This window comes from Acinonyx jubatus, chromosome D2 (genome assembly GCF_027475565.1).
Source record: "Acinonyx jubatus isolate Ajub_Pintada_27869175 chromosome D2, VMU_Ajub_asm_v1.0, whole genome shotgun sequence".
Classification (NCBI taxonomy): Eukaryota; Metazoa; Chordata; class Mammalia; order Carnivora; family Felidae; genus Acinonyx; species Acinonyx jubatus.
In genome coordinates, this window is record NC_069393.1 from 49,943,454 (window position 1) to 49,971,118 (window position 27,665).

The window sequence follows — 27,665 nt, forward strand, 5'->3', positions numbered from 1 at the left end:
CCTTGTACACTTAGCAGATGGAAAACCGACCCATTTTAATTTTGCACCTCCCCTGTCGAACGTGTCTGGCTAAACCACTACTGGAGCTCACCGCTCGTCCCAGAGAGCCCTGCCATCTCGTGGCTGCAGATGTCGACCGCAAGACTAAGCAGCGTGCTGGGCACCACGCGTTCTGATTGGCAAAATGACGCTTTCTCGGAGGTCTTCTGGTCAGTTCTCACTCTTCTCGGCAAGTCCATTTTAAACAACGGAATGGACTTAAGGAGGAGGGAAAAGGGTTTCTCACGAGTGTTTCAAAAGCGCTTCTAGCTCTTGGCAAAAGGGTCTGGTTCGTGGCGGGCGCTCAGTAAACGTTGTAAGCGTGCATTTCGAAAGAATCACTTTCTACAGTATTTTCTAGGAGGAATGGTGGGAGTTGTGAACTCCTCCGGGGGGAACCAAACATTTTCATTCGGAAAGAGGCAAAGGATTGGAGCGAGGTTGCTGATTCGGACACACTAACTTTTGTTGGTACTTGAAGGCGAGGCAAGCGCCTTATAACCTTGAAGTGACTACTTAGGAGGAGGGAGGGGCGGACTGTGCAGGTCAACTACAATTCCCAGGATGCCAGAGGGGGCGGGCCCCGCGACTGCGCTAAAGGGCGCGCGGCGCTCATGTGACTTCAGCATGGCGGTGTTCGCGGATTTGGACCTGAGAGCGGGTTCCGACTTGAAGGCGCTGCGCGGGCTGGTGGAGAACGCCGCTCACCGTGAGTCTCCCAGGCGCGGGCCGCGGTGCCTGCCCAGCCTCGCTGCCCCTCAGACCATCGGCCACAATCAGGAGGAGCCCGGGGCCTGTCCTCGTCCAGGTCTCCTGGGATCTCTGGGATGTCCCGGGAAGCTGATGCCCCCGCGGCGTTGCTCTGATCCCGGGAGCGGGAAACTCGAAGGCACTTGGGAGCTTTTATCCAGTCTAGCTCCTTCTCTCCTTCACATTGAGGAACACTGAGGCTCTGAGAGGATGGGAGATTTGTGTAGAGCCCCACGGCTGATGGATGGAAGAAGCCAGGGCTTCCGAGTATATACATAATGCTTAGCTTGTACTTTTCGTATCACCTCCCGCCGCACCTTCCTGCCTCACGGCAGTATCGCAGCAATATGGGAAACTGGTGCACTGATGGGGAATGCTGTGGAGATTCAGAGAAGGGGGCAGGGACTTGAGGGTGACATTGTTGGAATACTGTTATTAAAAAGGGGAGGGTGGTGGGGTCGTACTAGGGAGGGAAGCAGCATGGCCAGAGTGTTAGAATGTTACTCATATTTGAATCCAAGGGAAGCAGAAGCCCTGAGAGATAAGATCCTATTTTAATTATTGGAGTTAATCGTGACTGCTGCCTTCTTCCTTCCACTGTAAAGTGTGAGGATAGAGAGGTTTAAAAATAAAGAGGTTCTGCAGAGCCTGTCAAATACTGGATGCTCAATAACTATTTGAGAGGGGAAGGAAGGAAGGGAATTGGACCAAATCTTATGAGAGGGAGAACCACTCTTTTGGCATTAATAAGCATTATCTTTTAATATTGGTATCCTGTCATCCCCATTGGTGTTTAAATAACTTGAAGATAGGAGTCATGATTTAGACGTATTTTTGGTTGTCTGAATGTCCATAACAGTGCCGCATTGAGGCTGATAAAAGTAGGCCCTGCCCTCACAGAGTTCCCAATCTATTGATGGTGGATAGCTGGAAAGGGGAAGTGAGCAGTGGTGTGAGGGAGTTGTTACTCCATTTCTCCCTAGAAAAAGGGCCTCTGCAGGAAGTAGTAAGGGTAAAAAGCAAAAGAAATGAGCGAGAAAAAAGCTGTCACGCTAATAATACACCACAGAGGTCAAACAGAGCCCTGCCTCTGTGCCTGCACCTGCTCTAAAACATCTCTGCTTATTATCTTAATTTTCATGACAGTCGTGTAAGAGAAGTTCTGTTGTTAGCACCATTTGATAGTTGAGGAACCTGAAACTCAAGGTTGAGTAACTTGTAAGTGGTAATGCTTAGATTGGGAAGAAGGCAGTCTGAAGCCAGAGCTCACATGGTCCCTCTTGACCCCTAATCTTGACCTGAGTCAGGCTGAGCCTATGTGTACAGGAAAGAGGTTGTTACATTTAACAAGAATGTTCAGTTTTTCTTTTCAGTGGGCTATTCAGTTGTTGCCATCAATCATGTTGTTGAATTTAAGGAAAAGAAACAGGTAGGTAAAGAACATTTTCTGAAGTTAATAATAATCAGTTTTTACAATTGTTTTTGTTTATATTGGTAACATAGAAGCTACAGATGAGCATATTTCTTAAATGCAAGCTCTTTGGCACTATCTTATTTTGTATGTTAACAGTGGGGGAGATGCAGAGTTTTCTGTCAAGTACCAGGGCAGATGGAAGGATTCTTGAAGTTGAGTTGATGTTAATCAAGTAACTTGCAATAACTTTTAAAAGTATATTTTATTAACTGAATGGTAATCACAGTATTTAGTCCTTTTTATTTTACTGACTTGGACTCGTTACTAATTGATTTCCTTCTTAAACATGCTAGTAAATATGTATGTTTCTCTTTAGGCCAACAGCTGTACCTTATAGATTATTCCAGTCTAAAAACGATTTTTCATCCCTTTCATCCATTGATGTTCTCAGCTGCTTCTCTGCTTATCAGCTTTCTTCCTTTCAAAACAAAACAAAACAAAACAAAACAAAAAATATATTTAGTGTTTCTGGATGCCAGAAATGAACTTTTCTGAAAAGCCCTTGTAAGTTTTCCATTACGCTTCATTCCATTCACATGTAAAATCTAGGGTAACTGTTTATCATTTGTTGTAGGAAATTGAAAAACCAATAGCTGTGTCTGAGCTCTTTACAACTTTGCCAATTGTACAGGTGGGTATTTTGTTGCTTAAGAAGTATAATACCTATTCAGACATGCCCAGTTTTATGTAGGGTTCTCTAACCTGCTTTGCTCCTTCCTACCTGCCTTACTTTTCCATCAAGACTCAGCCCTTTCATGAAGGAATCAAGTCAATACTATCAAGTCAATACTTCCTTAATGGTCTTTTTTCCTGAAGTCCTATAACCTTTAAAGAATCTCATTGTGTAGTTTAACATATGTATGTCTTTATTTCACTTATTATATTATAAATTCCTTGAGAAGGAAGAATAGGTTTTACTGATCGTTCCTACCCTTTATTGCTAGTGCCTTTTATTTATTTATTTAAAAAAAATTTTTTTTTAAACGTTTATTTATTTTTGAGACAGAGAGAGACAGAGCATGAACGGGGGCGGGGCAGAGAGAGAGGGAGACACAGAATGGAAAGCAGGCTCCAGGCTCTGAGCCATCAGCCCAGAGCCCGACGCGGGGCTCGAACTCACAGACCACGAGATCGTGACCTGAGCTGAAGTTGGACGCTCAACCGACTGAGCCACCCAGGCGCCCCTATTGCTAGTGCCTTTTAATGGCCATTTTCCAAAATGGAAAATCATTCATTTGTATTTTGAGCTTTTTTTGATAGAATGTTTTTGATTATAGGGAAAATCAAGACCGATTAAAGTTTTAACTAGATTGACAATTATCGTTTCGGATCCATCTCACTGCAATGTTTTGGTAAGTTAATTTTGCTTCTTTTTGACCCTGTAAGTTGTATTGGTTGAACAGTGTTGTAACAGTGTTTCCATCTCACCCCCTTCTGACATACCCTGCCCCCGGGCATGACACCTGCCTGTTCTCCCTGTCCTCAGAATCCACATAGCATAACAATCTCTTCTACTCTTGGCACATATATAGGGATACCATAATTAAAGAATCCTTTGACAACTGCTATTCGCTGAATTTACATGAATGAGACCTAAGGTGGGTGCTGGGGATATTGCTGTGAATAATACACAGTTATTGAACTTAGGAAGTATAGTTTAATGGGCAAGACAGGCACTAAACAAATAATTTAAAATGTGAGGAATATTTAAAAAAGGTGGAGGCAGTAAATAAAGGATGCTCTGGGAGTGTGTAATGGGGGAGCCAACCTAAGGAAGTTGATACTCCAACTGGGGCCAGAAGAACCAGTAAGTGTTACATAGTACTGAGCAGAAGAGAGAGTGTTCCCACACAGGATGGATTATGTACAGGTCCTGGATCCAAGGAAAACATGGTGTGTTCTGGGAAATGAAACAATACCAGTAGGGCTGAGCCTAGTGAGCTGGTTAACCTGAGATGAGGTTAGGGAGGTAGGTAAGGGTGAGCAGTTGGGTAAGCCCTTGAAGGTTTTAACTGAGGAAGTGAAATTATGATGTTTGCATTATTGGGAATGGATCAGAGGGGTTGAGTGGATTTGAGAGGTTTGGTGAGGTGGTGGGGGGGGGGGATTGACAGAATTTTATGACTGATTGGATACAAAATGATGGGGTGGGGGGTGGTTGACAGGATTTGATGGTTGATTGGATATAGAATAATGACTCCCCAGGCATGGCCTAAGCACCCTCCTAGGTAGATGGCAGGTACCCTTTCTTGAGAAGGGATGTACAAAGAGCAGGTGTGAGGGCATCATGTTTGGAACATTATTGTGAAGGTCAAATGCGCAGTTGGAAAAAGGGGTGTAGCCTTCAGAAGAGTGGTCTGATTAAAGATACTGATTTGGAAGTGGTCACCCTGTAGAGAACAAATGAAGTGATGGCAATGGATGAGAATCCCTGGTCCAAGTGCAATGTATATAAAGAGAAGTTCTAGGACAGAGCCTGAGGAACTTCAGCATTTAGTGGTAGAGCAGAGGAGGAGGAGCTAGGATTGGAGACTGAGGAGGGACTGTAAGAAATAGGAAGACAGTGAGCAAAGTGAGGAAGGGTGAGCAGCATCAGTGGGCCCAAGCAGTCCAGCAGGAGAAGGGCTAACACATGTCTTGGATTTATTGCCAAGGAACTCCTTGGTTGCCTTAGTAAAAACCATCTCCATGGAAATGGTAGGGATGTGAGGAAGTGCAGATGGCGTGTGATGCTGACTTTGCTTGAGAAACTGACTCCACAGGGGAACAGAAGGCACAGGGAAGTTTGGATGAGAACCTGCTGTCTGGGTTAGTCAGGTGGGAGAGGGAGGTACTCCTGCGAATGGGAAGGATCTCACGAAGGAGAGAGCAAGAGAGATCCCGGAGAAACTGAGTTTTATCGGGAGCTGGAACAGACTCCTTTGCCATAGAAAAGGAGTCATCAGGGAAAGGCTGGCCTCCTTTATAATGATTAGTGTTGCTAAAGAAATTGTGGAAAGTCAAACTGGGGGATTTTATGCAGCTGCAAGGCAGGGTTCTGGTTCTCTAGGCCCAGGTAGGTGTAAAGGAGCTGACTTTTGGTGGGTCACAAACACGTTCATTTTTTCTTGTTACCATAATATCCTGGTGGCCCCTTTTTGTCCCGTTTCCAATTGGGAGAGGCCAAGTAGAGGGCAAAGAATCCTAGATCTGGACTTTCCTAAGACCAGGAGCTCGCCTGTGTTAGCATGGGTTTTCCCAGCAGCTTTTCCTGTCTGCTTCAGCTTCTCTTCACCCCTCCTCTTTCGTCTTCTGATTTTTAGAATGCCTTTTCTTTTTACAAAGTAAGAAGTAAACATTTTAAAGGTGCAAACAGGCAAAGAATAAATATCACATATTATCCCATCATTCAGAGACCGTTTGAGTATACAGTTGACCCTTGAACAACACTGAGGTTGGGGGCACCGACACCCCACCCCTACCCCACACAGTTAAAAATCCGTGTATGACTTTTGACTGATAACATAAACAGTTCACACACATTTGGTATGCTATATGTATTATACGCCATATTCTTACAGTAAAATAAGCCAGAGGAACGAAAATGTTATCAAGAAAACACAAGAAAGAGAAAATGCATTTATAATTCTGTAGTATACTTATTGGAAAAAAAAAAAAAAAATCCATGTGTAAGTGGACCTGTGCAGTGCAAACCCGTGTTCAGGGGTCAGCTGCGTGGATTTCCAGCCTTTTCATATACACACACATACAGCTTAAGTTGGGGATTTTCGTTTTTAAGCAGTAACTCTTTAACTGATATATTCCTCCTTTTTTTAAAAAATTTTTTAAACATTTATTTATTATTGAGAGACAGAGAGAGACAGAACATGAGCATGGGAGGGACAGAGAGGGGGAGACAGAATCTGAAGCAGGCTCCAGGCTGTCAGCACAGAGCCCGATGCAGGGCTCGAAATCACAAACCGCGAGATCATGACCTGAGCCAAAGTCGGACGCTTAACCGACTGAGCCGCCCAGGCACCGCAGTATTCTTCCCTTTCTGTCCTAGGACTGTCAGGTATATTCTTGCACATCTAGCATTTCAATTTCTAGTTAAGAGTATTCTCATTGTGAACCTGATGCTATCATACTTAGTACGTGTATTTCTTGTCTCACAAAAAAATGGTGAGTTCATCGAGAGCAGAGGTACACCTTAAATGATTTTGTATCCCTCGTGCCCCGCACACAGTAGATGCTCACTGTGTGGCAGGCTCCTCCACTCCCTTGTAGGAGCAAGAGCTATCCAATTTGATTCTTCTATCTCAAGCACAGTTTGGTACCCAGTCACAGTGTAACAATGTAGGAAGGAGAATAATTGGTGGGATCTAAAATCTCATGTGCTTAGGCAGTCTTTTCTGTCAGCATGCAAAACAGAGCAGAAATGGCATATAAGAAGTATTGCGTGATTGAAATGTAAGTGCAGCTAGGCCATGAGTCAGAATTCCATGTGTGTACTCGTCGTTCTTGTACAATAACATTCTTTTTGTATTGCCAGAGAGCAACGTCTTCAAGGGTCCGGCTGTATGATATCGTTGCTGTTTTTCCAAAGACAGAAAAACTATTCCATGTAAGTAACAGTTAGTGAAAGAAAATAGGATTTGTTATTTTACGTAAGAAGTCTGATGTTGTGCTTTTGCAGGTGCCCTGTTTCACTCCGTCTGGAAACTTAAGATGTTTCATTTACACTTGGAATTCTGGAATTTCATGAGAGGGTGCTTAGGTGGCATGTGGTTTTTTGTTTTGGTTTTATTCATCTTGCTGGATATTTTATGGGCTCAGATTGAAAGAGTCCCTCTGGGTTTTTTTCTGTTTCTTTTTCTCTGCTTCATTCACTTATTCGTTCATCCATTTGAAACTGCCCTTAGGTAAATATTGGTCCGTCTCTTTCTAGCTCAGAAATCACTTCAGTTTCTGCTCTCCATGCTGCTCACTGCTGTCTGTGAGGAGAGAAAGGTGCAAAGTTCTACTATGGCATAAAAGATCTCCTCTCTGTTGTTAGCTTTCTCCTTTGCATGTTCTGAGGTGTGGTCCATATGCCAGCACGATTAGTCAGCCTTTAGTCTTTGAAATCCTTCAGCATCAGCCATCTGCTCCTACTATTACCCTTCCTGTTCTGAGAGCCTTTATGAATTTAATTCCCTTTGTACTTTTAAAATTCAGAGACCGTTTGAGTATACAGTTGACCATTTGAGTATACAGTTGAGCCATTTCCATGACTTCTCAGGAGGAAAGGTTGTTAAACATGTCTGGTCATTTAGTCAAATTGAGACCAAATACATTGAGTATTTTAGTTTGTTTTGTTTTTCATTTTATTTTATTTTTTTTCACACTGGGCATTTTAAGTGATTACAGGAAAGAAAAAAAATCCAACTGTAATTTTTTTTTTCCAGGAATATGTTTTACTGTGTGTAATAGGTACAGCAGAAAGTTCTGAATGTTGTCTTCATCTAGATGCAAGAAAATAGCCATCTACCAAACCTATATCCACCCAACGGATATTGTAGGGAAAAAAAATGTACTGGTATTTGATGTTTTAATTTTATAGCATGGTTAATTTTTAAGCAAAGTCTGTTCTAAAATTATAGGAAGTTTTCCTTTAAGTTTATCCAGTAGATGGAGCTGTTGACTAGGGAGGCTGATGTGTGATTACATTTAGTTTTTAAGGCAACTATCAATTCTTAATTATTCATATTAATTCACACAAAATGAATTAGCACAAATGAATGAAACAGCACAAATTATCTTTGAATGCCTTTTTAAAAAAATTCTTGACGATTCCCTTCGTAAAATACCCAATTATAGTAATTCCCAAGAATTTTGTTTCAGGAAAAGATGAGTTGGATCAAGTGGTTCTGTTTTCAAGAGGCCCTTGTGGAATTTTTAAAAATCAGGAAAGTCAGATCTCCCACTACTCAGGATTCTGATCTAGTAGGTCTTGGGTTTGAGTATCTTTTTTTTCAGGTTCCACAGGAGACTCTCATTCAGTGTTGAAACCCTAAGGAGGAGGCATGGGTGCGTGGAGCTTCTTTAAATAGCAACTTAGTTTTGTTATTAAGTAACAGCAACTTAGTTATAATGTAGACTGAAAGTTGGCTGTGTACCTCATTTTGTGTTGTCCATTTGTTTGTTGAACTGATTCTGAAGCACACGGTTTTCATTTCCATAGCCATTTACTGGTGATTGGAAAAACAAACAAAACACTTAAAAAAGGCATACACTTATATATACTTCCAAAGACTTCTATGTATTATCTTTAACACAACAATCCCGGGAGTAAACTGGACAGATATATTTTATTATCATCATTTTTTAGAAGAGAAAATTGAGAGGCTAAATGATTTGCTGTTAATCTCAGGTAGTATGTGGTAAAGCCAGGACTCTAGGTTTTAGAGTACATTAAAATTTCATTTAGCCATTTTATCTTACTACAGTTGATCCTTGAACAACATGGACTTGAACTGCACGGGTCCACTTGTATGCGGTTTTTCAATAAATACATTGAATAAATGTACAATGTAATTCAATAAATACATTCAATAAATGTACAGTGTAATTTCAATAAATACATTGAATAAATGTATAAGTAAATGTATTTTCCTTATGATTTTCTTAATTTTTTTTTTTTGGTCTAGCTTTGCTATGAGAATAGTGTATCTAATACATAAAACATACGAACCTGTTAATCGGGCCTTGATGTAATCAGTAATGCTTCTAGTCAATAGTAGGCTATTCGTAGTTAAGTTTTTAAAGAGTCAGAAGTGGGGGGTTGGCGCCCCTAACCCTCACATTCAAGGTTCAGCTATCCTTGTTCTTCTCAGATTATTCAAAAGTGTGACTTCAAAAGCATGAACACATGCTTTATATGGTGGTTAGAACTGTCAGAAATACTCTGGGAGATGATTAAAGCTATAAATAACATGCAAGATATTTGGAATTGACTATACAGATATACTCAGAAAGTGACGTGGTGACAGTTTTTGAAATTGGAACATCTTCCTCTTCTCTGTCCAGATCTTACCCATTCATTAAGACAGAGTTGAAGTTAGCACTCTCCCTGTTTTCCACAGAAAATCAATTTAAAAAAGACATTTTTCTTTTAATCATAACGTAGGTATATCACGGTCTGGAATTGGGTCAGATGCAAGCAGTTTGTTCCTTAACAGGTTGTATTCTATAAGGGATTTTATTTGTTTGGTTTTTAAGTTGATTATCTAGAATTTAAACAAGCGTCTTTGTAGATGTAATGTTCTAAAACTGAGGTCTCTAAAATGAGTCATAAAAGCAAACACACACACATATGTTAACAATTAGTAGTTTAAAACCTAACCACCTTAAATAGCATTGTTTCCATGGGAAATAACATATGATTTTCCATTCTGAGTGTCTGGAAGATGTCTCATGGATAAACCCTCCCTCTCCATAGTTACCCCAGGGGATAAGGCAGAGATGAAAGATTGTGAGGGGAGTCCATTAGCCGAGGCTTCTTGCGATGGGAGATGGCAGTGGAATTTGGCAGACAGTGTTATATAGAAGCTTCAGGAACTTTTGAGTTAGTTATTCCCATTTGAGATTTAAAGTAACTGGAGGAGAGGCGAGGAGAATTCAAGTTATTTAGTGCAGTGGTCACCAAAGTGGTCTCCCTATCAATTTAAAAAGATACTGAACCTTCATCCCCAGTACATGTATGTTTATTTTCGTATAAATTGTTTGTATGTTCCATTATATCAGTGTGATTTATGAAAGAATATACACACACAAAACAGATTTTAAGAGAATGAATTAAAAGTAAATGGAAATAGAAGTTCTGTTTAGTTCTTCCTTCCAAAATCCGTGCCTTACCCTTTGAAGAGCTGTGTTGCAGAGTCTGCTCCCAACACCTGAGGCCCTTGAGGAGACAGAGTACCTTGTGAGGCAGTGCTGCTCCAGCTGTAGCCTGACTCCACCAGCTTCAGAATTGATAGGGGTGTTTGTAAGATGCAGGTTATTAGGCCCTACTTACTGACTTTATTACTGGGAGGAAGGCCTGGTAATCTCCATTTTAAATAAATGGAGTTTGTATATATATATATTTACATATATACGTACATATATGTACACACACACACACACACACACACACACACACACTTTAGATTGAGAGGTACTGTTTATGGACATCTCTCTTTTCCCTGGGCAAGTCTGGCTCTCTCTTGCATGTTACTTATCATAAAGTACCACCATGTATTAAACTGACACCCGTGAAGGGGATTTGGGGAAGACTGACTCTCTACCCTCCTGTTTCCCTTGTTTCATAGAATCAAAGGTAAATGTATCTGGGGGTACATGCAAACCCCTTAAATCCTTGTAGGAGTCCTTGGCCAAAAAAAAGGTGAAGAACAGTTGATATGAATTCATAAGCAACTTGCCAAAACCACCATAATAGAGTTCTTAATTGCAAATATTACTTGAACAAAATTTAGCCCATTTTAATGATTTGGAAAGTATTTCATTATAATGTGAAATTAGCTCTTATTTTATAGTTATCGAAATGTATCAATTAAACAGTTGTATTAATAGAAAAATAACAAGAATTCAGCTTGAGACATTTTACATTTGAGGTGTTAGATGGAGCAACTGAGCGTTTATTATAATACACGTATTTACACCAACACGAGATATTTTTGAATTAGCTGCTGTTACATAAGAGGGGGAAAAAGCAATACATAACTTAAAATGTAACCTAATTTAGCTTTATTGTGGGGAAGAATGCTTAACAGACTTTTAAAAAGTGAATCTTTTTAAATGAAAAATAATGATAATAAACTCAAACAATATAGAGCAGTGTGCAGTGAAAAGTACGCTTTCTTCCTACCTAAAATTCTCTGTCCCTTGTCTCCAGAGGCAACCGCTACTAACAGCTTTTGTGTATCTTAGAAATAGATATTTACCTATTCCTTCCTTCCGCTCCCTCCTTCCCTTCTTAACACCATGCTTTTTTTTTTTTTTCATCTAACAGTGTCTATGGTTCCATAATATCAATTAGAGATGTACCTTATTCTCTTGAAGGACTCAGCATATTCCATTGTTTACAGGGACTGTAATTTATTTAATATAGAGGGATATTTAGTTGCGTCTTTTGTGATTGATATTGCAGTGACTGTCCTTGCACTAATTAGTATTCTCGAGCATTTGTAGGGCAGATGGCTATAGAATATATTTCTAGAGGGTCTCTATAGGATATATTCCTACAGGTGAAATTGCTGATGTGTGTTTAAAATTTTGATACCTTTTGCTAAAATGCTTTTCAAGACCCCGTACTAATTTAAAGACCCAGCGAGTGCCTGTTTATTCATTCCCTTGTTAGCAATGGATTACTGAACTTTTTGATCCTTGCTATTCTGGTAGTTTGAAAATGGTGACCAGAAGCTGAACTTGTTTTGTCTTCTGTTCGGAGCTTTTCATCCATTCTTATCAAATTTTCAATGAGTCTTTTATGAGTTGGACAGCTGTAGCATTTGGGATGGGGCAGATTCTTTATAAGCCAAATGTTTCTGCCAAAACAGCATTACTTCCCAGGCTTACTAAGTTACTACGACTGTCTAAAGCCAAGCAGTCTCTGATCACTGCTTGCTTCCTAAAGCCCTGCTGTGGGGGTAGGAATGACCAAAGTGGGAATTCTGGAGAAAAAAGGCAAGGTGTGACATTCCTGTCACTGGCAGAAGGCCAGGCCAGTCGTATCGGGGACATTATTGCATGTTCTTTACCCCTCTTCCTTACCCTGTCCTTCCCCTCCGTGCATGTCCCTGATGTTGGTTTGCCAGCATAGCCATCCTGGCAGTTTGAATTTGTTCATCAAGCCTATATGCACCACACTGTCAGTAAGGCTTATTTTTAACACGGTATGAAATGGCCAGTTCTGTCACCGTAAATCAAGTCATGGTGAAGTCAGAGCCAGATCTGCATCTTCTGGCAGTGGTTTTGGCCTTATACTCATGCTCGTAACCTTTCCCCAGCTTTGTTTGCTTCCCTGATTTTCCATTTATCCTGTTTTCCTTATCTACTTGTTTTGTTTTGTTCTTGGTAAGCCATTTCTAAAGCCTTTTGGAAGTAAGTGCTGACTATTGATCAGTAAATAAGAGCAAAAATTAGAACAAAGGGAAAGGAAACTAAAAGTTGAAAAATGGATTCAGTATCATTTGATTTGTAACAGCTCTGCTTGGACCATTTATGCAGACTATTTCTGTTAGAATTTGAACAGAATGCTGTTGGTAGGGCCATGTTAGTGTTCCTCCAGCCACTCAGTAGACTGACGGTAGCCACAGGCCTGGGGTAATTCCTGGCACAAAAATAAATCTGTGGAATAAATGGACCATGCCTATATTCCTTTGGCTTATTTTTTTCCCCCTTGGATTTCAGAACAACTAATTGCTTCTTTTCTGGAACAATCTGAAGTTACTTTCCAAAAACTGAGCCTCTCTTAGCAACCCATCCTTATGTAGCAGACCATGAGTTAGAGGGTCTCTAGGCTCCGTCTGTTGAGATGGTCTGTGGACATATCACTGCTTCAGCTAGACTACAATTAGACCTTTCACCCAAACGTGAAGGAATGGCTAATCACTGACAGACACATTTCAACACAGAACCATTATGATGCCTCTGGAGTGAACCACGTCTATTTATATTCTTTAAATCAAGTACAACCATATTTCTTAAGATGAACCAGTTTTTCCTTTGGCTTTACCTATTTTTTTTCTTCTTGACAGGTTGCTTGTACACATTTAGATGTGGATTTAGTCTGCATAACTGTAACAGAGAAACTACCATTTTACTTCAAAAGACCCCCTATTAATGTGGTAAGTGTCATACTTTCCATTCCACATGTGAATCTGTACAAATTTGCACTAACAAACTGGAAAAGGGGCAAAAGGAACTAGTGTTCTTTAGAAGGAAAAAGCAAACGCGGTTTAGAAAAGAGGATTTTATTTTTGGAAGCTGACCAAAGGTAGAAAGGGAACTTAAAAACTGTCCAGTAAATTATTGAGATGTTTTTAAAAGGCTTTAGAAACCCGAGTTTATGAAGGATATTTCTTAAAAGGATAGCCATAATGACAGACACTTAGAGCCTGAACGTGGAACATGAAGGGGACTGGGCAGTTGAGAACGAAGAGGTAGGGGGGAAAAAATACATCGAGGGTTCCTGAGGCACCAGTGAGCTAGGACGGGTAGGAACAGGAAGGAGCAGGGCACGGAAAGCACCGTAGGCAAAGTCCAAGCACAATGAAAATCTGCACTGATGCCTGCTGTTTCGCACAAAAGCCCCAGGGTTACTTTTATAATCACCTAAGAGGGTGGCCATGTGTGCAGGGAAGTTTGTTCCTTCCCCTGCGATAGAAGGTTTCTCATTCCCTTTCTACGTAGCTTCTCTTGTTTTTCCCTGCCGTTTATCTTCCGTCTGTCACACCTTCTTGTCCGTCTTCTCTCACCATAAAGGTGGCAGTAGCTCATATCAATAGCCGGCAGGTCAGCACGCTCTCAGCTGTTTTGCCTGGGCAGCCAGATCCTGCGGGAGGCTTAGGACGTTATTTTAGAATTGCACCCTCGAAACCTGTCTCCCATTCTCCAAAACTACTCTTGAAGGAGAAAAAGGGTTCAGCAGACAGTCCAGATGACATGCCCAGTCCTGTCAGAATTGGAAAATTAAAAATGTATGCACTTTTTCAAGATCGATAACTCCCCTATTCTTTTGTCTCTGTAGAATCACAACTTCGTTGGGTTTTGTTTTGCTGTCGCCGCTGCTAAGGAATTGGCTCAATGCCAAGAATAGGGGGAGACAGTGAGAGGAGAACATTGATCTATGTGGTGTGCAAAAATTGAATCCGTGTGGAAAAATTTCAGTTGGCTTATGTTCTACCCCTAAAAATATGCTACTAAAAAACTTGAAAAGTACTCAGAATTTTAAAGTCATATATGTAAAGGGGAAGCTATAAACCATGGCTTTTTTGATAAATAGAGAGTGCTACTGAACATACAGTATTTATTAAGCTCAAATCATTGTTTCCCATGTTCTTACTGGTACTTATAGATAAATAAGTAGACCGTAAGAGAAAACCCCAAATCATCACATTTTAGAGCTGGAGATCTATATTGTTTAGCAGCTCGCTTATGAAGTGTGGTAGAATGAAGGCCAGCACGGAGAAGGTGTGCAGCCCTTCAGTCATGGGGTTGGCACTGGTCTGGTCGATACTCCGTCAGATGAGATCTCTCTCTGCCCCAGCTACCTGTGGTAAAAGGCACAGACGAATACAGCACCCAAGGTGACGGCAGTCTTGTTGGCCTCACCTGTTGTTCCTCTCCAGAGGTACCGGTCTCTCTAGAGGTTTGCCAAGGCTTTTTACCAACTTCAACCCGCCGGTCCAGTTTCTACGTAAACGGCACCCCCTAGAGTTAGGAGGTGCAGCCGTTGCTGTTCGGCTTGCAACTCGTTTACCTTTCTCTTCGTCTTCATGAACAAGGAAGGCCATTTTCCAGAGGCCTTGGCCTGAGTAAACCCACGTATGGTTTTACCAACCGTGTCCTTCGCTGGGAGGACGTAGTAGCATGTGGTGGATTCTAAGGCCAGGTCTGTGGTCTGGAAAGCAGTGCACCACACACAGTTCCTCACGCCCCATGACAGTGGAAAGCTTCTCAGTGGCTGTTTTGGTAAAGGCTTTCAGTTTTTTGTTTTTTGCTTTTTGTTTCTTAAGTTTATTTTGAGGGCACGTGTGCACAAGTGGGGGAGGGGCAGAGAGGGAGAGAGAAAATCCCAAGCAGACTCCACGTTTCCAGCTGAGAGTCCCAACGTGGGGCTCAAACTCATGAGCTGTGAGATCACGACCTGAACCGAAATCAAGAGTCGGACGCTCAACCAGCTGAGCCACCCGGGCGCCCCTCACTTCGTTTCTTTGGAATGTGCCCTACTGTTCAACCCTGATTGTGAGCCTCTAGAGAGAACCACCTGTGGGTTGGGCCTTTTTGAAATTACCCTAATATCTTGCCTATGCTGGATACTTCCTAAAATTTGTCAGTGGAATGAATATATGTCTAATTTAGCTTCCTAAGGTGCAGCTCATGGAACATGGATAAATCCTGCTCGTCATTAGTCTTGAGCAGGTTGTCAGTATGTGGCAGGAAGCAGAGGCCAGGAGGGAAGTGGGGCACTGGGGCAGCACGAGGAGGATGGCACTGGGGACAGTGGCACTAGGACAGTCCACTGTCCGGTTCCATCTGTAAGTTCAGGAAAACTGATGGATATTTTTGGCTTAATTCCCACATACTTCAATTTAAGAATTCTGAAAAGTAAAAATTTGACAAGTGAGAGGGATATGCAGTATTTAACATAGTGTCTGCTTTTTTAAAAAATCTGGTGTGAACATTTTACATATGTTGTTTAATAAAAACTAGATGATGGAGTGGAAGGAAAGGCTGTGCAAGATTATTTTTAGTCTTCATCTAGTGTAGGAGTAGGCTGTGGTGTGAATTGGTCAGGAGGCAGAAAAGTCCCTATTAATTTATTCACCACCCATTTTTCATTTGAAAGAGGGAACTGGAAACATATAATAAGGTAGCTAGCTTATTGTTCAGGGGGAATGAGAGTTGTATGGATGTGTATGTGTTATTTGTATCTCATAATAGCTATTCTAGATATGGAGCAATGTGTTTACATCAAAATATGGAAATAATATTCACCACGAAAGTATGGAACATGTAGTATGTGGGTAACCGTTAAGTCTTAAGTCTTAATCCTTGCATGCTTCTTTGGACTTGAGAGTAAACTTGTCTTTGGCCATGAGAAGTTGATAGGTTGGCTTTATAAGGATCACTCTATGGGGCACAGGTCTTAATTTGGATAGGATTTGTACTCTTTTTTTGTGGTGGTGAAAAGCATTAAGATATTTTATTCACTAGTCCTTTACCTAGAGGCTTTAAGCCATGGGACAGTTATCAGCTCAAAAGGCTGGGATGATTGGAGGATGCGAATTTTCTGTTATAGGAAGAGTAAGTTCTGAGGATCTAATGTACTTGGGTGACTACAGTTCATAGGAATGGAGTTGTGTGCTTGAAAGTTGTTGAGAGTAAATCTTAAGCATTCTCACCAAAAAAAAAGTATTGACTACGTTAACTGTCAGGTGAGGGCTGTACAAATTATGTGGATCTTGGTAACCATTCCACAATGTATATGTGTACCAAATTATTGCATCGTACACTTTAAACATGTACGATTATATTTGTCAGTTATTCCTCAATAAAGACAGAAGAAGAAGGAGGTTGGGATTATGAAGGAGGGGCTAGAGCAGCACACCAGAGCACTCCATTTGTACAACTTACAGCTCACAACCCCTCAGTTGTCTTCACCACATGCTTAGGGCACCATGATATCAATTATGTGATTTCCTCTAAAATCTACAAACCTCTTCTGGAGCCTGGGTAACTTGTATGGGAACCACAACTTTACCATGTGATAGTTGGATTTCAAAAAAATTGAATTCCGCTCCTCTTCTTGGACAATCAGATGACTTGTAATTAACTTATGGTGTAGGCGCACTCACCTGCTCTAGCCCAGTAGCTGCAGGGTGGGTAGATGTTGGTGACCTCTGTTATGCAGATAAGGAATTGAGACTCAGGTAGTTTGTGGCTCTTCTCTCAAAAGTTGACTTAGGAATTGTATTCAGCTCTGATTCTAAATCTGCTATCATTTCCCACTGGGAAATGCTATTTAAAATTACTTTACAGCAGAGCTCTTTGTTAAGCATAGAATAATTTCATAGTTCAAAATGTGATCTTTAGGAATTCAGGTTTTTGAGAAGAATTTTTTTTAAGCAGTACATACTTTTACCCTCGCTTTGATTTTTTTTTTTTTTTTCAATGTTATTGGCATTCAACAATGACTTCCAGTCTATGGAGTTATTTCGGTGCTTGTATGTGTTCTGCTCTCTGATGTTTTCCTCTCAGCACTTCCTTTAACTGTAATACATTTCTCTCTTCGTGGTCCCATTAGTCCCCACTGAGAAATGTCCAGTAAATAGTGTCTCAAGCGGTGAAGTTGTTCCAGGAATCATGCCATATATTCTTGAGCTGGGTGAGAGTGCTCTGTAAACTTTCTTTTTCATCACACATATTATGAACCTAAGTGTGTTGAGTGCTTTATCGATCCAATGCTTCCACCAGTGCTAGCAAACGTGCCGGTCTCAAAAATTTTTGTGTGGCATAAAAACCAGAAAGAAAATTAGAAGACCAATGACAGACTGGCCTTAGATCAGAGACAAAAGGCTAATCTCTCTAATATATAAAGAGCTCCTAGAAGAGAAGCTAAGAAAGCCAGATGAACAATCCCTTTTCAAAAATGGACTAAGAAAATGAAAAAGACATTTCACAGGAAAGGAAATACAGATGGCTCTCCAACACGAAAGTTACTTGAATTCATCAGAATAGGAAAAACTCACATTAAAATCACCTAACTGGCACAAACCCAGAGGTCTGATGATACGCTGTGTCGTAAGGTTGAGGCAAAGCAGGCATTCTCAGCATTACTTCGAAAAGTGTAAATTGGAACGATCGCTATTGGGAAGTGGGTAATTTGGCGACAACCATCAAAATCCCAAATGCTTTACGTTCTGACCTTGTGTCTTAGTTTCCGGGGCTGCCATAACAAAGTACCATAAACTGGGTGGCTTAAAACAACAGAAACTCATTGTCTCACGCTTCTAGAGGCTAGAGGTCTGAAATCAAGATGCCATCAGGATCATGCTCCCTCTGAAACCTGTAGGGGAATCCTTTTCTCCCTCTTCCTGGCTTCCGGGGCTTGCTGGTAATCTCTGGCAGTCCTTGGCTTGCAGCTGCGTTACTGCAGTCTCCGCCTTTGTCCTCAGTGTGTTCTCCCTATGGTCATCGTTTTGTAAGGACACCAGTCATCCAGTAGATGCCAGTGACCTCATCTTCAATAATTACATCTGCAACAACGCTGTTTCCAAATAAGGTCACATTCTGAGGTACGGAAGGCCAGGACTTCAACATACCTTTTATGGTATGTTGTCAACCCATAATACCCAGCAATCCACTTTAGTGTTTATTCTACAGGTATATTGAAACAACCCAACATCTGTCAGTAGAGGCTTGTTTAATTACATGCCATACCTCTAAAATGAAATACTATGCAGCTATAAAACAGTGCAGAAGTTATGAGCTGACCTGGAAAACCCTTTGAGTCAGAACAAGAATGTGGTAGGCTACCTTCTGAGTAAGAGGAAAGATTACATATATTCATATTTGCTCATATTTATTTGTATGAAGACACTCTGGAAGAAGACACAGAAATTAATAGAAATTATGGGAGGTGGGGATGGGGCAGATGGGAGCAGAGGTACAAGTAAGACTTTATATTGTCTTCTTTCTTTTTTTTTTTTTTAATGTTTATTTATTTTTGAAAGAGAGAGCATGAGCAGGGGAGGGGCAGAGAGAGAGGGAGACAGAGTTTCTGAAGTGGGCTCTGCGCCGATGGCAGAGAGCCCGATGTGGGGCTCGAACTCATGAACCATGAAATCATGGCCTGAGCCCAAGTTGGACACTTAACCAACTGAGCCACCCAGGCGCCCCTTTATACTGCTTTCTTATGTTCCTTTCATTTGTGAATTATATGAACAAATTACCTGTCTTAAATAAATGACACGCCAAAGGGGTGCTGAATCCTTTTGAATTCAATTAAGAATTTTTATGAAATTAACAGAGAATCCGTATATTGTCCTAGTAATCAACTGCCTGTTTTCTTCCTGTCATCTTAAGCTTTGCTTAGTTCTTGGAATTTTACCACCAGTATTTCTCGATTTGAGTATCACACACCTGCCCTTGGTTTGTAGTGTCATTATGACTGTTATTTTTCATTAGTAAAGAAATCTAATCATCTGCCTATTCCAGAACCTTGGTCAGAGATATGAACAAAAGCCAATCAAGTAGGCAATGTCATTCTTCATAAAAGAGGCTGCTAGGAACAATCATTTGATGAGCGGAAGGCAATTTACATTAGAATGGTCTTAGAAGCAGGCCCAGGTAATGAGTCTGTATTTTATCTATCTAAAAATTTAAAATACGGTAGTATTATGAAGGAAATATTCACAGCCTTCAATAGCACACTATGTATGATTCCTATATCAGACTTTTAGCTATTTAAAAGTGAACTTGAAAAAAACCAAAAAAAATAAAAAATAAAAGCAAACTTGATTAATGTACTAAGAGCAAAGGCAACTTTTTTCTTAGAAACTAATTAAGCTGATAATTGTCACTTTTCTTCCTCCCATCCCCAAAAAGAGGAGTTTTTAATTTTGATCTTATCCCCAGTGGGGGCTAAAATTTTAGATACAGTTAGGAATACTTTATGACCTGATCACCCAGTTGTGTGTATCGTCCACATCTTTTTATTTCCCCTCTTCTCTACTCAACTGCGTTGTGTTTTAGTTCAGCAAATAGAAGGATGAAGAAAAAATGTCAGCTTCTTTGGCTAACTAGTAGTTCTGGTAAAAGAAGTAGCCAATGGGATAGTTGAAAGTATGGCTAACGGAAGTGTTTTGGTTTCTCTGTTGAATAATTAGCCAAGTTCACCCTGTTTCCTTTTAATATGAATAATCCTTGGTGAGCAGCATTATCACATAACCTCTTTTCTGTAAGCTACTGTGTACTCAGAATATACATATATTAAACACTTTTTATATAAAAGACAGTTACATGTTTTACACAGTACCATGACACCAGCTCTCAAAGAAGTGTATGAGACAGGCAGGAGGAGTGAGGTGTATATTTAACTATGGCACAAAGACTATCATAACAGACATCATTCCTGGAAATAAACAACACAGGCCCAAGGATTAGGAGTGGGAAAAAGTTGTCAGAAAAGGGGAGAGGCGAAGGTTGCAGTATGGAAAAGAGCATGTAAATTTTAACTAATATCAGATATGTAAGGAAATCTAAAATAAAATCTCAGAGCCTTAAGGCAGGAGGCCAAGTTAAGTGAAGAGAAGATTGGGGGATGGGAGAAAGGCAGTGTCTGTTCAGGGAGAGAAAGTAGGAGCCTGAATTAAATCAAGGTGGGCTCCCAGTTCTGGAAGAAGACAGGTTTTTCCATTCCCTGTGGACACTCAGGAGTAGACCTCCAGCGGCCATAGCCCACCACCCCCAACTCATCCTCTGGGTGATAGAAATTCATTTGCCAGACACACAGGCTTGGACCATACTGCCTGGTTTGTGCCTGCTGTCGTTCCTTTGTTCATTCAGAACACCGCTGCAACCGAGTGACTTTGCCATTGCCCGTGGTAGCATCCTTCAGATGCTTCCCACTGCTGTGTCCTGTCCCCAGTCCTAACGACCTGCACAGTTGGCCCTTCCCATCCTCCTTAGCCTCCACTCCTGCCATAGGGGCCCCCTCACTCTGTCTTCCCCAGCCCACAGCCTCCTCCCAGTGCTCCCGTACTCCCTCCAACCCAGAGCCTCTCCATGTGCTCCTCCCTCTGAAAATGCTCCTTTCTCTACTGTTGCCTCAATTCCTTCCTCACCGACTCCTAAATTTCTCTTTGATCGCACTTCTCAGAGTTGGAAGTTTTGTGCTGTTGTGTAATTATTTGATAGTCCCCTTACTAAACTATAAGCTCGGAAAAGGGAGGAGCCATGTTAGCTTTTGCTCACCATTTCCACACGTGGTTGGCTTAACACATATCTGTTGTGAATGGATGAAGATAACTGACTTGCTCCTCAGAAAAGATAAACAGTATAGTGGTGGATTTCAATTGTTCCCACTCCTTCCAGGCTGTTTTCTTACCTGTGGATGCCTATCTATTGAGAATGCCTTAAGTTGGAAAGAAGTTTTCTTTTCCTTGCGTGGGAGGCCAAGCTTGTCTGGTGATCTGGGCGAAATCGTCAAGAGCCCAGGTTTCTTCCATCTTTTTTTTTTTTTTTTTTTTTTAAATTTTTAAACATTTCTTTATTTTTGAGACAGAGAGAGACAGAGCATGAGTGGGGGAGGGTCAGAGAGAGAGGGAGACACAGAATCTAAAACAGGCTCCAGGCTCTGAGCTGTCAGCACAGAGCCCGACGCGGGGCTTGAACTCACAGACCGCGAGATCATGACCTGAGCCGAAGTCGGCCGCTCAACCGACTGAGCCACCCAGGTGCCCCTTCTTCTGTCTTTTTTGTTGAGCATCCATGAGCCCAGCAAAAACTCAGGGACTCTATTAGTAAATAAAAAGGAGAGAACCACACACACAAAAAAAAAGGTAGGGGAGAACAGATACTGGGGCAGTTAGCAGTCTGTGCCACGAGGCCTGATAAAGGTATCATAAGGGTTAAATATATATGCAGAAGACTCTTAGCACAGTGCCTGGCACTTCCTTCACACTACTTCCTTCATTCAGCGTATGTAATAATTGACTTACCTGAGATGTCTTCCCACCCCTGTTCTTGGAGCTTTTTTTCAGCTCTTCATTTCTTTGTCTCTTCATTAATGGGTCAAATTACTTTTTTTTGGTTTTATTATACTTGCAAATAGTTTATTTACCCTAAGTATAGGGAGCATGTCTCCATTTTCCTTTTAATAGTTCATGGAGGAATGGCCCATCTGCTACCTGCCCTGGGACTTTGCTCTCCATAGCCTCCCCATGATTCCTGTTAATATAAAGTCAGCTTTTCCACAGCCAAGATGAACTGTTGATCAAACAGAGCCACATACCTCCCTTCTCCTGTGGATGGTGCCATCCGGGCATAAATCTGCCTTTGTTTAAGGCTGTACCTTGACATGCAGGAGGTGGGCAGTGGGGTTGAGGAGGAAGATGAGGGAGAATCTTAGTGAAAATAAAGTAGGGCAGTGTGTTTTTATCCAGGACGGTTTATTTTCTTTATTTCCTGTGAAGGCAATTGACCGAGGTGTGGGCTTTGAACTTGTCTACAGCCCTGCCATCAAAGATTCCACAATGAGAAGGTACACAATTTCCAATGCCCTCAATTTGATGCAGGTCTGCAAAGGAAAGGTATGGTTCCATAATTTTCGGATGTTTTTTCAAATCTAGCGGTTAATTATTATTAATACACTAGAATTGTTTAACGAATTCCTTTTCCCTAAAGCACAAAATTCTTGAGGCCCAGAAACAAATTCTCTCATCTCACTGAGCCCTGAAAATTTTAAGGGAAAGAAAAATATCGAAGGAAAATAACATGAGGTGGGGTGGTGAGATGTGTTGAAACCCTTTATCTTCCAATAAGGAATTTGCAGTTTACCTACTGTGAAAAGAATGGTCTAGTTTGTCATCAGTGAGTTGAATTAAGATTATATGACCTTTTCAACTAGTTTTTTAAACAAATTAATCTTTTCTAAGATCTGGTGGGAAGGCTTATTCTATTTCTTGTTATATATAGGCTGCTGTTAATGATAAGCTCTTTTATTCTTTGACTTTGATTTTTTACCTTATCTTTAAAAGCGGTTGGTATTTGTAGAGCCTTAAAATGTTATAAAGTGATTACTGGTTACTTGTATTAGAAGATTTCAATTTTTTTCTGGTTTACATTTATCTAAGATTAATAATATTGGTCACTTTCTGTCCTGTAGAATGTAATTCTGTCTAGTGCTGCGGAAAGGGTAAGTCTGCTTTTGAGTACTTTGTTTTCACTTTTCAAGTTACAAATCTGGAGGAAAATTTAAAATAGTCGTGTAATGAATCTTTATTGTGTATTTTCATGTTGAACTGCATTTGCTCATTATAATTGCTGAAGAGTAAAATGTATCCCCATTCCTTTTGGGCTACGGTTTTTGTTTATATGAAATTTTGTTTTTATGCTATTCTAAAATGCTTTCAAGAGTCTTTTAGAAACTTTTGGCAACTTAAGAAAACCATCAAAATTATAAGAACTGAAATTTATGCAATTGATTTCTGTATTTTTGGATGCTTAAGCATCCTGTTAATTTACTGCAGGTAAAAGCATTGAAATGTTATGAATAACTTCTCTCCTATTTTTTTTTTTTCATTTTATTTTAGCCTTTAGAAATAAGAGGCCCATACGATGTGGCGAACTTGTATCCTTTTCTGAATTAGAAGTTGTTGAAATGTTCTTTTAGCAAATTTGGAATTTGATGTGCTATTGCGGTTTAGCAAGATTTTTTTTAACCTTTTACCATAAGGTTACCAATTAATAGCTTCAAAAGCAAGTTACATCAGGCCAGAGAGAACCTCATCCTTTTGTTTTCTGGGTCAAGGGTGAAGTAGAAAAAGGGGAACGAGGGACTCTTGAAGCTTAGAGCGGGTCTCCTTGCAGATGCCTGTTCCGTTCAGGCTGAGAGCTGCTGTAGAATGAGAGTCTCTTGGCGTGAGCAGGTTGGGCTGGCCTTGGCAGTTCTGTTTCTGTTCATCTCCTGTCTTTGGCTGATGCTGGGTTGAAAGCTTTAATGGCCCCACCAGAGGGTTGCTGTTCGGGCTGAGAGTGATGCCAGGGCTGCCGTGTCCACCAACTGCCGAGCAGCGCTTCTACACGGAGGTGAGCAGGTTCTTCCAATAAAGACACCAAATGGGCATTTTAGGAGCCAGTCTTTGTTATCAGACAGCGGAGCCATATTTGCTTTTACCGTCCTGCTCTGCAGAGTTCCTTCAGGGTCGCCTTCGCTCAGCTTGTTTTAACTATACCTGTCAACGCTTTTTGCCGTTCATTTTGGGCTTTACTCTGTGTAGTCTGTGGAATGAATATAGCCTGTGTTACAGAAATAAGGACGGAATGTGTTTTTCCAGCTCTGTGTGTGTGTATCCCTGTCTACAGTTCGATAGGCTTCTAGTTTCCTTTTCTCCCCCGCCTTCTCTCCAGAGGGGCATGCTTCCCTGCTGAAAATCACTGTTTTAGAGAACTGAAACATGAAAAATTGATGTTAAGCCATTTATTAGGAACACAAAACAGTGGATGCATTTTCGAAACCCAACCAACAAACCCAAAGAGTCATTTTTCACACGTATTACAACTCGTGATTCTTTTTCTCACGTGTTGTTTACATGCTCACCTATGTGCTCACTATATATACTCTTTACTCACATTTCATTTACCTATATCTACCTCCTCACCTTAATGTCCCTACTTGAAGCCACGGAACCTCCTATTCATCAGATGATAAAAATTAAACCACAAGTATTTGATATGCCAAGACTTTGGAGAATGAAAATGAGGTTTTATTAAAAGAAAAAAATGTACACTTTGATCTGCTGTCCTATCTTCATTTCGTGATTTTTAGCATTAGTAGTAGTGGTCACGAGCCAGTTTACTTGATATCACCTAGATGAATTTTAAACTTCAGAAATAGGTTGCTACATGTAGATGAAGTTATGTGGCATATGAATAGGTGAGTTACTGAGGCCCGTGTTGTTGTGTCTAGATTTTAATGATCTCATCTCCACTTGGGAGAACTGGGTACTGTATTGCCTTACCATGAATTAGATGATTTTCCTTCAGTTTTCAACATTTTTAGTTTGAGATTGTTATATGGCCTAGACTCCATCACATTAGTTCTGGGAATGGCCACATTAATTAGGACTTCATCAAGATTTGCTTGAAATTAGGGAACAGTTGGTTCATGCTTTGGTTATTCTGCCATTATTTTTGTCTGTTTTAAATGAACATAAGGAATCCTTGAGATTTTGGATAACAATTGGTTTTCCAAAATAGATTAAACAAGAAAGGGAAACTAATAAGAACATATAATGGGAAAAATATGAAGTTCTGCCTTTGACTTTAAAAAACTCAACTATTCAACATGGGTCATATATAAAGCTCGGCTTTTCTAGAAGCTAAACTAAAGGAAGCCCTATGGACTTCAAGGTAGCAGTCATCTTCACCCTAGTGTGACAGTCCCAGTGTATGCCCGCTGTCCCTGCAGAATTATCAACACATCTAGAGGAGACAGTATGGTTACCCAGGTTTTAGTTGACATTGAGATCAGTATTAGATTGTGGTGTGGTGGGTTCCTAAGATTGCTAATTCGGCTTCAGATTACACTAGAAGAAATAAAGGAATCTGAAGCAAGAGGATTCAAAGTCTCATTACCCTCTGCATAGATGAGGTCCCAGCTGATGTGTAGCATCCTGAGCACCACATGTCAGAAGGGCAGCAGTACACAGGAGCACTTCTAGAAGATGGTTAGTAGGTTCTGAAAGGGCTTGGAAACCTCATACGAGAAAGTGTTAAAAGCAGTGCTGGAATGCATTCCTGGAAAACAGAAGACTTAGCACACGTAGTAGCTGCCACTCAACACTGGAAGGCTTGTTATGGGGAATCAGAATTAGGTGGGTCCTGTGGGCTTCCAGAAACCAGTGAAGAGCAATTCTAAGGAGGTTGTAGAGAAGGGACAGGGGAAGTTGGCATTTTAATGACCTTGACAGAAGTTCTATCCCTTTTATAAACTAAAATGCTTTAAATAACTGGCAAAGATCTAGTAGACCTGGTAAATTAATCCTGGTAAATGAGAAAGTAATGCTTGCATAACTCTTTAGAATTAACTTTACTTTTATTACTTCAAACAAGAAATAATTCTTAACTAAATTTATGTTCATGAAGTTACTTTGATTCCGCCTTCTTTGGTGCTAATGGATCTCTCTCCTCCCTAGTCCTTCCTTATTTCATAAGGATTAAATTTGGATCTGTGTTTTCATGGCATGGTAGTTCTTCACAAGCTCCCCCTCCTGCCCTGTTTCCCCCTAATTTTTTTCACACTCCTCCTTCACACCAGCTTATTGCCTCTTAAACATACTAGGCCCTTCCTACTTCTCTCTTCATACTTTTGCAAAGGAATCCTCTCCCCTCTCTCTCTCTCTCTCTCTCTCTCTCTCTCTTTCTTTTGTATTCCTAGTGTTACTTCTGTTACAATACTTTCCTGATTCATCCAGGCAGATGCAGCTTCTTCTGGGTGCCTCCATTTCTATTACATTTGCCCCTAATGTGCTTATCTCAGTGTACGGTAGGAAGAAACACTAGGTAGGTATCTCTGCCTGGCCCAGTAGTATATTCTGAGCCGAAATTGGGTAGATTTAAGTCGAACTCTGCTGCCAGCCTGACCTAACATCTCATAATTCCCATTCTTTTCTGTTGTCACTAATATACAAGAGATCGATAAACACGTGAGCTTGATTTTCTTCATTCACTCGACAAGTATTTATTGAACACCTGTTAGATAACAGGCATTGCTGGGAGCTTGACCGTACAATACGATTGATTCTTCAGAGGTACATTGATGACCTAGTGAGGGACCCAGATATGGTACGTGCTGTCAAATGAAGTGAGCACACGTAATCACCATGGGAGCGATTCAGTTGACTGTTGACCTTGCTGTCTTGATTCATTTTTCTACCATGCATAAAGCGTCTGCTGCGCCAAGGTCTGTGACTTGGGTCCTGGCTACAGAAGATGCCATGGATGCACCGTTAAGGAGAACCTGCCCTGCAGTTTTACCCTTGAGTAATCCCTTCAAAGGGAATTAGATGTAAATAATATACTGATGTTTATCTACCTTGGGGGGAGAAGGTAGTAATGGTGAATGGCATCAGAATCCATAGCCATTCATTCTGGTTTTATCATTTACAGATACTGTAAGGTAAAGTTACAGGGTGTGAAACTTGTTAAACCACCTCTTTTTCACTCATGTCTTAACTTTAAACACTATGGTTTGCCTGTTTGTTTTATAGAAACTAGAAAAACTGCTTTTGGAATTATTTCCACAGTGAAGAAACCTCGGCCATCAGAAGCAGATGATGATTCTCTTCCAGCTTGCAAGAAAGCCAAGTGTGAGGGCTGAAAAGAATCCCCAGTCCTTGTCAGCGCTCCCTTCCTCCATTTGGTAGTCCGTCCACCACAATGGAAATAAAAGCTTTGTATGCTTTACTGTTTTCATTTGGAGCTAGGAATTGGTAGTCTATGAAAACAATTTTATATTCAAGCCATTAAAATAACAAAACCTAGTGAAGCAGTAAAAAAGAAGACCACCAGCTTAATAGAATTTTGATATACTTTAAGAGAAAAACAGAGACTGGCTTATTTATTATTTGTATTAAGGATAAACAGCAGGTATAATTGAGTAAGATGCTTCAGTATTTCTGGGCAGTTGGATGGTTCAGTCTGTTGGGCGTCCGACTTTGGCTCAGGTCACGATCTCACAGTTTGTGAGGTCGGGCTCTGTGCTGACGGCTCAGAGCCTGGAGCCTCCCTGGGATTCTGTGTTCCCCTCTCTCTCTGCCTCTCCCTTTCCCCCCATCCCCCACCCCCAAAACAAACATTAAAAAAATTTTTTTTGAAGATGTTTTCAATATTTCAAGACTCTTGAAAAATGTTTCTTCTTCATTTAAAAGTACAT

General features: G+C 40.8%; 1 protein-coding gene across 1 annotated transcript; it reads left to right on the plus strand.

The window, feature by feature from the left end:
• The first annotated feature begins 605 nt into the window (after positions 1-605).
• RPP30 (ribonuclease P/MRP subunit p30) lies at positions 606-27,620 on the plus strand. Its single transcript, XM_015061888.3, is given in 12 exon segments — positions 606-748; positions 2,163-2,218; positions 2,838-2,894; positions 3,541-3,615; positions 6,795-6,866; positions 13,042-13,131; positions 22,204-22,320; positions 22,896-22,925; positions 23,323-23,360; positions 23,743-23,756; positions 23,759-23,818; positions 27,001-27,620. Coding segments are annotated over 12 exon segments (801 nt in total). The 5' UTR covers positions 606-666; the 3' UTR covers positions 27,111-27,620.
• Positions 27,621-27,665: the final 45 nt, after the last annotated feature.